The sequence below is a fragment of the Myxine glutinosa genome, unplaced genomic scaffold (assembly GCF_964187855.1).
Source record: "Myxine glutinosa unplaced genomic scaffold, kmMyxGlut1.1 SCAFFOLD_1734, whole genome shotgun sequence".
NCBI classification, from domain to species: domain Eukaryota; kingdom Metazoa; phylum Chordata; class Myxini; order Myxiniformes; family Myxinidae; genus Myxine; species Myxine glutinosa.
Window position 1 is genome coordinate 51428 of NW_027617829.1, and position 13599 is coordinate 65026.

The 13599-nt window shown below is 42.3% G+C and overlaps 1 protein-coding gene across 1 annotated transcript in view; it reads left to right on the forward strand.

Annotated features, from left to right (window-relative positions):
• LOC137424178 (ovochymase-2-like) overlaps positions 1–13599 on the forward strand; it is a gene marked incomplete at its 3' end in the record, with an annotated part of 52495 nt that overhangs the window by 16362 nt on the left and 22534 nt on the right. The window contains exons 3-10 of the mRNA XM_078769233.1: positions 53–150; positions 1134–1306; positions 1604–1699; positions 2075–2226; positions 7051–7234; positions 10564–10587; positions 10832–10919; positions 11146–11276. Coding sequence (XP_078625359.1) covers positions 53–150; positions 1134–1306; positions 1604–1699; positions 2075–2226; positions 7051–7234; positions 10564–10587; positions 10832–10919; positions 11146–11276 — 946 coding nt within the window. The remainder of the gene's footprint in view (positions 1–52; positions 151–1133; positions 1307–1603; positions 1700–2074; positions 2227–7050; positions 7235–10563; positions 10588–10831; positions 10920–11145; positions 11277–13599) is intronic.

A 13599-nucleotide genomic window follows, 5' to 3' on the forward strand; every position in this document is an offset into this window, starting at 1 on the left:
TATCTGATTTTGGACTTGATTTTTCTATGGGCCATCTGGCATCTGTTTGCAGGTGTCTCTAAGTCGCAAAGGAACAAAGCACTATTGTGGCGGGGCGATAATCGGCGCACGATGGGTGGTGACTGCAGCACATTGCATCCCTCAAACAAAGTACTTGTTTCTGAATCTGTTCTTGTAGTTATTATAATCAAATCTACTTTTGTCAACTATGGGTTGACCTGTTCTATTCCATTCTGAGCATGGTGCTCATGATGCTGGAGTTGGAGACTTGCATCACATATGGTCTTTGGCCCAAGTCTGCTATCATTGTCCTGCATACATCCAGGTAGTGGATAAAGTAAGGAGTGACTGCACTGTGGTCACAACCTGTGACAAAATCCGGTAACTGACCAATTAGAAATCGCGCATTAAAAGCAATCTTAAAAGATGAACAGTGTGATTGAGAAACGCATGTAATGCGCTATTAAAAGATTAACTCGACAACTCTTATCCATGTCACCTGCCGCGTTTATATTAGAATGAACTGATTCGTCACATGGTTATGGTTTGTTTAACCCCAATACGGGGTCGTTCAAAAATTACATAATGCTATTTTTATTCAACATTGATTAGCTGCAATCAGTCAGTCAAAAAATCAGAACAGCCGAGTTGCCTTTCACTCCTTTGGTGGATGCTTGCATTTTTGTTGCTTAATGCTCCATTAAATTCACCTCCTCATCACTTGGAACCACCGTTCGGGTACATCTTGATTATGACTGGTGAGGTAAATTGCCTGGGTTGCGCTGCTTGATTGGCTGCGAGTTTTTCCAAATTGACTAGGTATATGAGTGAATAGTCCTTTAATCTGGCCCGTAGCATCTCAACCGAATGGCCGACCTGATACTGGTAACATGAAAGCCAATTGAGGAATCGAAGAAGATGCAAGAAGAATGGCTCTCGACTGAACAATTTCGAGAGAGGAGCCATTGCTTTGGCTATGCCGCATCATGACATGCATGATTATTATGATGACAATTGATGTACAGTATATCTCTATCTCTATCTCTGTCGTATTATATGCACATACTAGCTAGCAATGTTCCATGGGTGATCAGACTTTCAAATATTGTGCTGACACAAATATATTTTTGAAGGACTGTGCTCGAATCGGTGATGGTTGTGGTGGGGGAGCATGACCTGAAGAGGACTGATCCAGAAGAGCAAAAACTCAGAATATCAAAGGTCGATCGACATCCGAACTTTGATCCTGAGAACCCAGTCAACTTTGACATTGCCCTGCTGGGATTAGAACAGGATATACAGTTTGGTGGGTTTGAGGAGTTTTTCATCAATTTTTCTTGGTTTTATGGTAGTTTGTAATTTTTTGTAATTTTTTTTATGGTAAACTTCATATTTTGTAATTTTGTTTGAATATCCTTCCATTGAAGTTTTGTTGGTTGTGCAAATGTATTTTACGTATGAAAACTCACATCGTGTGGAATAAGAATTGCAGCATGTTCTGGAAGGGTTTGACATTTAAAATCGACAGATATAAAGTAAGCCAAACAATTGGGCTTTGTAATCATGTGACTATTTGCGTTTCTGGTGCACGACTTGAGTGTAGGATCCATGGTACAGCCAGCTTGTCTTCCGAATGTTGGTGAGGTCTTCCCCGATGGCACCTTGTGTATCACAAGTGGGTGGGGAAAATTAGCTGAAGGTGAGAAAATGAAACCTGTACTTGTCGTTGCATGCCCATGCCCAGACACCCAAATTAATTTCCCTATGCTTTGCTCATTCCCTTCATCTCTATCTTTATTTGCTCATTTTGTACCCAAAGATGCGTTTGGCAAAACATAATTAATTGGCTTGTCGTTGTATTCTCGAAGCATACAATATAGTATTAACTCCACCAATCTTTTAACCAACTACCCTTGCTGCTTTCAAAATACTTTAAGCCACCCACTGTGCACTGTGTGCCAAATACATTTATTGAATGTGCCCTTATTTTCTTTCAGTGTGCAGTCCAGGTAGTTTGTTAATCTCCTTTGGTGTTAAAAAAATTGATATTCCTAGTTTGACTTGCCGCTTCCAGGAGGCCGTCTACCGAGCAAGCTCCAAGAAGTTGCACTCCCACTGCTTGGGCACACCAAGTGCACAAAAGTGCTCACGTCCCTGGGCCTTCCAGTGCCCGACTCCACCATGCTCTGTGCTGGCTTTCCTGAAGGGGGCCGAGATGCCTGTCAGGTGCCTTGTCTTCCGAGGGAATGTTGGTTTATTTGCACGTGAAATTGCTGTACTAAATACAACAGGCATTTTAAGGCCATTTTCCCTGCTAGAGTGGGGGTTAGCCTTGCGGGCCCCATGACGATCTTTTCCATTTTGCCCTATTTTCTACATCTCCCTTTTTAACCCCCTTGCCTGCATTTCTTCTTCCACCACCTTTAGCCAAGTCTTTCTCGGTCTTCCCCGTCCTCTACTTCCTTCTACATTCATTTCCATCACTCTTCTCAAACAATCACTTTCATCCTTCCTCAACACATGACCAAACCATCTCAACCTGTTTCTCTTCACAGCATCCATCACAGGCTCTATTCCCATCATCTTTCACAATTCATGATTTGTCTTCCTCTCTCAACGATACTCCACACATCCACCGAACCATTCGCATTTCCACCCTTCCCAGCCTTCGTTGCTGCTCTACGTTCATTACCCATGTCTCACTCGCATATATCATAACACTTCTCACACATGCAGCACACGCCTACCTTCAGCTTCAACGACACTCCCCTCCTCATCAGCACGCCACTCGGTTCCCGAAACTTCTTCCATGCACATCTCACTCCAGCAACCGTTGCCGAGTCTGATCCACCTTCTCCATTCAGCATGTCTCCTAGGTAGCAAAATGTTTTCATACTTTCAAGCTTCATGCTGTCTCCAAGATCGAACTCAACATTTCCTCCATCTGCAGCTCCCTCTGTGCACACCTTGCACTTGAATGTAGCTGCCACACTGGTTAATGACCCTCTCAGACCACTACATTTATGATGAACCCACTCAGCGCACATTTTACATTTAATGGAGTTCACTCCGACACCCTTCCCGCACACGGCCACTTCCCAGTTCTTTCCACCTCATCACATGCTTTACCACCATGGTTCCCAACCTGGGGGCCACGGTGTATTTTTTTTTGGGGGGGGGGGCATGGGGTAATTTTAACTGCACTAAAAATATATATATATATTAATATTGTTTTGATTTTGATATTGTTTTTTTTTCCCCCATTGCAGATTTGACGTTATGGCTTCTGGGAGTAAAAAAAGAAAGTATCTTGACGAATACATAAAGCTTGGATTCACGGCCATTACCGTGTCTGGCCAAGAGAAACCACGATGTGTGCTGTGTTACAAGGTTTTGAGTACTGAATCCATGAGGCCATCCAAGTTGAAGTTGCACCTCGAGATGAATCACGCACAACATGCAAAGCGGGTTTCCGAATTTTTCAAGCGGCATGAAAGAAATTTAAAGCAACAGAAGTTGGATGAGGGAGGAGCTTTTCAACAACAAAATGTAGCAACTGTCCAGGCTTCTTATGAAGCTTCTCTTGAAATTGCAAAGAAGAAAAAAACCCCACTCGATTGGGGAGACACTCATCAAGCCTTTTTCCCTCATCATTGTCGAACGGGTTCTCGGCAAGGCAGAGGCACGCAAAGTTGAACAGGTGTCTTTATCGAATAACACAGTGCAGCGTCGTATCCGTGACATGTCGGAAGATGTGAAACAACAGATCATTAATGACAGTAAGGCGGCGCCTTTCGGCTTGTTTTCTTTTCATCTTGATGAATCGACCGATGTTAGTTCCTGCTCCCAGCTACTGGCATTCGTTCGCTATGTCAAGGGAGATGATATCAAGGAAGAATTCTTGTTCTGCAGTGCCCTGGAAACAATGACAAAAGCCAACGACGTCATGGAAAAAATGAAGTTGTTCTTCAATGTGGGAGGAATTCAGTGGGAGAATGTATGCGTTGTCTGTACTGACAATGCTCCTGCCATGCTTTGTTCCAAATCAGGATTCCAAAAGTGAAGATGCTGGCACCACAAGTGAAAGGAACCCACTATGATTAATCGCTATGCCCTGGCTTGTAAGACTCTCCCTCTCTCATTGAAGGAAGTTCTTGAAGTCGTAATCAAGATTGCTAACTACATGAAGGCAGGGGCTCTCAATGCCCGAATGTTCAAGAAGCTGTGCAAAGACATAAACGTGGAACATGAAACATTGCTGTACTATACTGCTGTACGTTGGCTTTCGAAAGGGAATGTTCTGAACCGCGTCTTTGAACTCCATGCGGAAGTCAAACTTTTCTTGAATCTTCAAGGGAAGCATGACCTCCTGCAGCATTACGGCAAAGAATTGTGGAACGAACGACTTGCTTACCTTGTTGACATTTTCGAGCAGCTGAACCTCAAGCTCCAAGGAAGAGGGACGAATATTATTCTTTTCCACGATTATCTCAGAGGATTTGTTGCCAAGCTCTAAAACTGGCGCAGGAAAGTGACTACAGGAAACAATGCTGTGTTCGAAAGAATGTCTGAATTGCAAGACAGCATGGGAAAAGAGCTTGATCCCGTACTGAAGAATGACATTCTTGAGCATCTGCAGTCACTGGAGCGAGAATTTCATAAGTATTTTCCTGATTTAGATACAAATGAGGAAAAATTGTGAGGAATCCTTTTTCCATCAACCTTTGCATGGAGAGCATGCTGGAAGCAATGCAAGATGAATTCCTGGATCCCTGTAACAATTCATTTGCCAAAGACACATTCGAAGAGAGGAGCTTGATGGAGTTTTGGGTGGGAATGGGTCGCTACTCTAATATCAGCCAGATAGCTATCCGGTGCTTCTGCCATTCTCGTCTACCTATCTCTGCAAAGCGGGGTTTTCCACGCTGTTTAATATCAAATCGAAACGGCGTAATCGGCTCCACGTGGAAGATGATCTCTGCTGTTCCCTGACTGTGACTCAACCACAGATACCCCAATTGGTAGCTAAAATGCAATTTCAGCCATCCCTCTGAGTTTTTAATTCACTTTTATGGCACATGCACTGCGTCCCTAGTTTTGATTACCTTAGTCGTTGTCGAATTTTCTTTTTGTGAGATTATAACACTGCGTTAAATACAGACACAACAGAGGTTTTTAGTTTTCACATATTCTTGATGTGGAACCTTTTCATACTGTTTTCTTGTGTGACAGTTCTATTTTATGCTGTCCATAGTCTTGCTACTGATAATATTAAAATCTCATGTCAAACAAGCATCATTCGAGCGACGTTGCTTTGTTTGCTTCTTCCAAAAACGATGTAGTTGGGAGCCAGTAAGGAACAGAAAAAAACTATGGAACTAAATGTTCATTTTGGCTGCTTGGAATTCCTCATTTTCTGTGTAATAATTTACCTATTCTCATACAAACAAAATAGCCAATTAAAGGAAAAAACACCTCTTAGAATTCACCACAGAGCATCTAGAAATCAAAATTTTTCTGGGGGGCATGCCCCCAGATCCCCCCCCCCCAGCCTGCTTACACGTGCTCCGCCGCTCGACCCTTGCGAAAGCGAGGGGGGTGCTGGGGATGTGCACTGGGAGCCAAGGAGGGCATAACACAAAAAGGTTGGAAACCCCTGCTTTACCAATTGCCATCACCTTTGTCTTTCTGATATTCACCTTCAGACCTTTTGTCTCCATACATTCCTTCCACTTGTTCATCTTCTCCTACAGTCCATCCATACTCTCCCCAATCAACACCAGGTCATCTGCATACAACAACTCCCTCGGTAAACCCTCCTTTACGTTCCAAGCCATCACCTCCATCACAGCTACAAACAGTAGTGGACACGGTACCGACCCCTGATGCACTCCCACCTTCACCTCAAACTCACCACTGTTCCCATCCTTCTTCCTTACAGCTGTGTGTGCTCTCTTGTACATTGCCATCACTACTCTGATCAACCATTCCTCCACTCCTAACTTGCTCAATGCCCATGTCACTACTTCGCGTGAAACCCTATCGAATGCTTTCTCCTGATCTACAATCCCAAGAAACAACTTCCTCCCCTTCTCCATGTACTTCTCCTGCAACTGCCTTACAATAAAAAGTGCGTCTGTCGTTCCTCTTCCTGGCATAAATCCAAACTGCATTTCGTTGATCTTCACTTTCTTCCTTATTCACTTCTCCAACACCTTCCAATACCTTCATTCCATGCTCCAATAACTTTATCGCTCTGTACGAGCCACACTCCAGAGGGTCACCTTTCCCCTTGTATAGAGGGACGAGGGTACTCGGTTCCCAATCCACTGGAATGCGGCCTTCTTTCACCACCAGATTACAGATCTGTCATTCTCTTCCCTCCCCAACTTCCCGGTGCCTTCAACATATCTCCCACAACTCCCGTTGGCCCTCCCGCTTTTCTACTGTCCATTGCTTTTATCGCTTCCTCAACTTCCTTCTCAGTTATCTTCTCTGCCGGTCCTAAAACTGGATTACTCTCTGTTGCCGTCCCATTCATTCTCTGCATTCAACAGCATTTCCATAAATCTTTTCCATCTTCCTTTAATTAAATAATGTATTAAATAATGCTGCACTAAATAGTAGCACATAATAAATCAAATATCGTGTTTTACTCTTTGTAGATGTGAAGTCATTGCTAATTGGACTTATTATGATGTGTTTAAAAACGATGGGTGATGAAGGATGAGCATGGCTTAAATAAAAGGATAGGAATGGGAACAAAGGTAGAATTTGGATGAATGAATGAATGAATGAATGAATATGAATGAATTCAATTCATTCAATTTGGATGGTAAGTTGGAAAATGTAAAAGGAAAGGGAAGGTGTGTTGGGGTGTAAGGTGGGTGTGGAGGTGGTTAAAAATGTTGTTGTTTTTTTTGTTTTTTGTTTTTACAAGTAAATGTATCGACCAATGCATACATGATGGAGCTCTTTTTAAAGATGTCATGAATCTCAACTTTTGCAGGTAAAGCATGTGTGGTCTGAGTGAGTGTACCATGTGACCAGGGTGATTCCGGTGGGCCTCTGGTGTGCCAGCGGGAAAGTGGCCCATGGGTGTTAACTGGTTTGGTGTCATGGGGTATTGGTTGCGCTCGTGGATGGGATAAGCAAGTTGAACAGCTGGGATCTCCTGGCATGTTCTCCAATGTTGTTCACCTGCTTCCGTGGTTACTGACGCAGATGAATGCTGGTGATTTCCTTGGATTATTGATTTTCATGTGTTGCTGTTTTTCTATTACATTTTTTTTAAAGTCAAGACCTCTTCCTTATGACCTTATGTCTGCTTCATGTTTCTCGTTTTAAAATACAGATTATAATTGTACAGTGGTGTGTTTTAATAGTTATTGGTAGTTTGCTTTATTCCAAACTGTATATTTCACAAAAGTAAGCCGCAGTCGGTAGAGCGCTTACCTCCGTCAGGCAGAACAGTTTGTTTTGTATCCCACTGATTGGCTGGATCTGGATTCGGATTTGAACCCAAATCTAATCGGCTTGTTCTATCTAACTCACTAACTCATCCACCTAGTTTTGTCATAACTCGTCCATAACATTTTGAGATAATATGCTATATATAGATTTTTGCTCCATTTGTCATAACTTGTCCATAACATTTTGTTCCAAAAACAAACTCTGGTTATAACATAACGCAAAAATGGCATCAAACTTTTAACCGCTGTCCCATGGAATTCTGTCTTCAATGGTGAAGAATCGTGAAAAAACATTTTAGCATCCGGATCTTCACCAAAATCTAATCATTTTTGTCACATACCCAACCTCTCGACCAAATTTCGTCTGAACCCGTCCACAACCTTTTGAAATTTACTGTTCACAGTCAGACAGTGGTGAAAACATAACCTCCATCCACCTCTGGTGGTTAAAGTAATGATTTAAAATCTAGAAAAATGTAATTTGTGGAAGTGTCCTAATTAACATGAATTAAAAATCCCATCCAACATTGTCCGTGTTGCGATGTCTCAAAAACCCTTCATTGGAAACCCCATACATTTATTACTGACATATGAGAACAGCCCAACAGAAATCAAATATTGCATTATTGATCAGCTATAACATCATGACGTCACAACGCCACAATGCTTTCATAATGAGCAACGTCTGGATTCGCCTTCGATTTATGGCAAGGATTACCTCACTGTTTCTCTCTCCTCCTATGGTATCGATGGAAATCTCCACGCATGGCTTGCGGACTTCCTCTCTGATTGTAGTCAACATGTGGCCCTGAATGGGTTTCTCTCATATCCCCTTCCTGTTCAGGCTGGAGTTCCTCAAGGTAGTGTTCTGGGCCCTGTGCTTTTTCTGGTCTTCATCAATGATCTCTCTGACTATTGAAAATCCTCTCTATCTCTTTTCTGATGACTCCACACTCTGCCTCTCCATTCCTCATATCTCAGATCAGCAGTCTGCAGCCTCCTCTCTCTCTCTCTCTGCAGACCTGGACAAAATCAGACTGGTCAAATAAGTGAACATGTCTTTCAATCCGGACAAATCTCACACCTTTACTATGTCTCTCCCAAAAGACTGACTGGACAACCCTCCCATCTACTTTCTGAACAATCCTCTCCAAGAAGTTCTGTCACTCAAGCTTTTGGGTCTCACTATCTGCCATGATCTTTCCTGGGAAAACCATATTTCCAAGCTGGCCTCCAAAGCCAGTTGCCGACTGGGCATCCTCCATCATGCGAAGTCTTTCTTTGGCACACCTGACCTCACCACATATAAGGCTTTCATCCGCAGCTCAATGGAATACTGTGCTCCCGCCTCACACCTAGCTCGTCTTCATGCTGTTGAAACCAAAGCTTTCAGAATCGTTGGAATCTCCCGCGTTGAAGCCAACTCCGAGGGCCTTTCACTCACTCACCACAGGCAGGCAGGTAGGTGGACTTTGTCTTCTACCAACTCATATCCGGCCTTGCTCCCCCAGCTCTATCTGTGCTCTGTCCTTCAAATATTTCTTCAGGTCGCACAAGATCTGCCAGTAACCCTCTTCTGGTGAAATTCCCAAAATCAAGACTCTCTGCTCACCTTCACTCCTTCATTCCTCTTTACTCCTGCTTCTGGAACAAACTCCCTCCCTCTCTTCAATCCCACTCCTCCCTCCAGGTCTTTAAAACAGCTGTTCACCACCATCTCTTATCTTGATCTCTTCTACCCCTGTTAATTTCCCCCAAATCCACTTTTTTCCCATCCAAAACCATCCAAAACCTTAATCGCTTCTACCCCCCTTAAAATCCCCCCAAATCAACTTTTTTTTGTTCTGAAATACTGACTTCTTTCTTTCCTGGAAGTTCTTGCATTGTCCATGTTTTATACCTTTGCCACCCCCTCCCCGCCTTCCCACCATGCCTCCTTCCCCCAAGCCCTCTCCCTCCCACAGATCTTCCGTTGTCCCTGTTCTCTGCTGTTGTACTTGTGTGCTTCCCTCTCTCTCCCGATCTTGTCTCCTGCTCCCTTTATTCTATGTTTTGTGTGTACGTTTTTTTTGTGTGTGATTGATGTTAGCTCTTACACGAGGCTCGATCTTGTATACAAAAAAAAATTTTTTTTTTATTCCCATCCTGTGGAAAGTGTTCTTGCCGTCAAGTGTCCTGATATTATAGTTAATATTGTCTGCAGCATATTGGCCGAAGTGACCACTGGGTATACTGGTCACACGTTGTCTTGTCAGCGCATTGTTAATCTCAATCTCTGGATAGGAGATGCAGAATCTGAGTTTGTGCAAGGTGTCGATTAGAAATTTCGATCCAAAATGGTGGTACATCTGAACACCGAGGCCAACTTGGAGAAGTGTTTGTGAAGAAGTTATCAACTAGGAGAAGTTATCATCATCGCATGTCCAATCGAAGTTAACCGATCGACTTGTGTGCAGAAACACCGGCAATATGGCATCTGTAATGGCACTGAAGTCATCAGTGACATCTGGTGGCAAAAATATGAACTGCTGGAGTGGCCATCAATATTTCTGCAGTTTTTCATTTATCCTAGATTTTTACAGGACACTAGTTAACGACCCATATTCGGGGTTTATGAAGACTGGGAACACTGAGGTTTTGGTTATGATCTGCTCGCTAAATGTCATGAAAAGTTGGTGTCAAAAAGTAACTCTTTGTGCCTCGTGCTACTTTCAGTCAAAAAAAAATGGGTTTCACTAAATATTTATTTTCGATTTCTGATATAATGTGCGATGGGTATTGATAAATGGAATGACACCGATTTTATTTCAATTGCAATTTGTTTCAGGTTCTGCCATATTTCAGCGTCTTATGACTGGACTCTGTGTCCAATTGAAATGTGGGGGGGTTTTTTATAGATTTTTATTTTCTTCCATTTCACTGTGATGCAATGAGGAATTTTGATTGTATAATGATGGCAATACAGAAGGTGATTTCACAAACTAGCTTTTTGTACATGTAGTAATAATGCACTGTCAACTGATCAAAGCATGATTGGTCTTGTCGGCATATCTAAATGTTTAATCACTTTTTTTTTTCTTTTTTTTTTAAGGACCTCGAGGAAAGAGTGGGAAAGGTATGTGTGGTAATTGAGGAATGATCTATGGATTTTGCATGTGTTGAGTTGTGCATAAAGGTTGCAGCTTCAGGATCTTGAAAATTGTAAAGCAAATGTAATGGCAGCATCAGTGTTCAAAATTTTGTTACTGAGAATAAAGTGAATGAAAGGAACAATTCAAAGAATTGGATTGTATTGTAGCTACCATTTCTGCCACGTGGATATTTGTAATAAACTTTATATTGAGATGTCCCCTTTGCAGGTAGCTGTGAGTCATCAGGAATTGTCATAAGGAACGATGAGGGTGTGCTTTCTTACCCTCTCGACAATGGAACATATGCAAACAATCTGTAAGTCATGTTGGATGGCCTTTTCAAGAAAGCAGTTTCCTATTATAATTTATTTAGCTGTTTCAAATCTATCATTTTTTTTGTATGTTTTGATGCATTTATTTTTGCAATGGCAGCAGAGCACCTCCATCTTCTGGTTGTGATGCTTACTTCTGGTATGATTTGGTACTTTTGAAATCTACTCCGTTGGTGAAGGACGTTTGCCACGCAATTGAATCTGCTGCAGGTTCTGTGTCTGGACCATTGAGGTTCCTGTGGGGAAGAGCATCCTGCTGGAATTTTTGCACTTTGACCTGGAGGACCATGTGGCCTGCGATTACGACTCTTTGTCCATCTATAGTGGCACCATTTTTAATGGTATGTGACATCAACCAGCAAGGTGGTAAAACTCAAAATGTGGATGCAAAAGCAATACAGTAATGCTTCTCTTAAATCAAATAATCCATGCATTTGACCAACAAAGATGTTGACAAAGGATTTGGAAAATGGTGACCTCCTTTCTTTTCTTCGTTTTTTGGAAACTAATCCAGGCTCATGGAACAGCAAGGTGACACTGGGTTAAAAACAAGAGCTAACAAGCTTGACATTTGGCCAGTAGGTGGTGCAAGCAGACTTGGCAAGCAAGGGAATTAATTAATTAACAGTAAAAGAGGAGGAAGGAAACTGAATATTGTTTTAGATTTGGTTTTTTTAATTTTTTTGCTCATGTTGATTCTTTGTTTTTTTTGTTTTTTCTTAAATAAATGATCAATAAACCTTGCACAACTATTCCAATAGTATCTGCACCTTATAGTGATTGTGCATTCATGGCAAATAGTGTGAAATGCAATTGTGTCTTTGGGCTGAAAGGTTGCTATAGATGGTCAAACAGTAGATATGGGAGACCTGTTTTGAAGATGGCTGCTTGCTAGCTGTCCCTGTCGATCTGCCCGATTTAACAGCAAGACTCACTTACACTGAGACAGCTCTACAAGAAGAGCCAGAGATGTTGAATTTCACAAGCATATGATTGGATGAACCAATTGGAGCAGAGGAAGGGCAGGAGACATTTGCGGGGAAGTTAGTCATCATGACATCCGCTTTAATGGAGTTATCTCTTTTACAAAATTAATGTCATTAATTTTGTAGTCGTATGGGAGTTGAGATATGCTCAAACATGCTCAGATGCCAGCGATGTCAACACTAGCAGTCGCGTTTATGGTCGATGTCGTGCATTTCAGCTTGTAACGTTTGACTTGATGGGTTAAATTTTCACAAGTTAATTAAGAATTTAATATTTAATTTACGCCAAAGTGAATCTGTGCAAAGTGGGGTCATGCAGTGCTGGGTATCACATACCACTGATGAGGCATCACATACCCCTGGAGGTCCATGGACCCCTACTTCAGAATCGGTGGCCTAGAGCAAGGTGTATTTACACTTCATTTGCATCATAACCCTCCGAGTTAAATGTCAAGGTCTTAGACCCTTGAGAGCACGAAGCCACCATTTAGGTTTTTCTCCTTTCTCTGCCAATGTCTGAGCTGTATCTCAGAGCCGGCTTGCACTTTCGGAATGAAATTTTGCATCAATAATGGAAATAAAAAGTACGTGGGGTTGGCATTTTTTGACTTTGACCTAATTTTTATCATCATGACCCAATCTTCTTTCATAGCTTTTAGCCAATGAGAATTGAAGATGTAATAAATGAGAGCCGTTTGATTGCATCAATGGCCCTGTGTAATTCTGCGAAGGACTCGCTGAATCTCTGCACACATCTCCTTTACATGTAGGACTGTCTGATCTTGAGGGCCACAGCAGGTACATATTAGGCTCTACTTGGTTCTACTTGTACATTGATGAGTGGTTCTTGCATGTCGGGTTCTCAGTCGTTTAAGACACCTCCACTGGGGGTTCCTTTGTGGGGTCTTGGATTCGCTGTCCATTTTGAACTGATCCCTTTTCCTATTGCTACCACCACAACTCCTTACCATTACTTTTGGCCACTACAGGTCCTCTAATCCAGAAAGGCTTCCATGATTTCAGTCAGTCTTGGAGTGTTCAGTAGCTCTGCGTGGATCGGTAGGTCGGCATTGGATTGCATCTGAAGGTATACTCAGGATGTTCATGCTTGCCTGCAAACTTCCAGGGGTGCGATGTTTGTAAGCACCGAGTCATGGTTAGAGGGGTTTACTTCAGTGTGCCAGATACAATTTTCATTGCAAAGTTCATGATGGTATCAAGGTGCCTGGTGTGACTGCTCATAGCCCAGACAGGTGCACAATACTCTGTAGTGGGATACACTAGGGCGAGGGTAGAAGTTATTGGATGCAGTGGGATGCACCCAATGCTAGAGCGTCAAAAGGTGGTCTGAAAAAAAGAAGCATTTTTTTGTAATTGCTCAATTTTGCCAATGTGGAATTTTAGACTGCTAGGCCTTCCAAGATGTTCCTGCGTCATAATAGTGGACCTGTGTTGCAGTTGTTCAGATATTTGATTAGTGTCCTTGACCTACTTTTTTTGGATTGTGAACTAAAAAAAATTAAAAACACCTTTATAGCAGCAAGAAGTCCTTATCTGCCACTTGGGTTTTCAGCCATAGTATTGCTTGTTCGAAGGTTGTCGGATTCAGAAACAAACAAGTTGTGTTCATACTGAAGCCTTCGGTTGTTTATTGATAATCCAAAGCTCCGATAAGCTC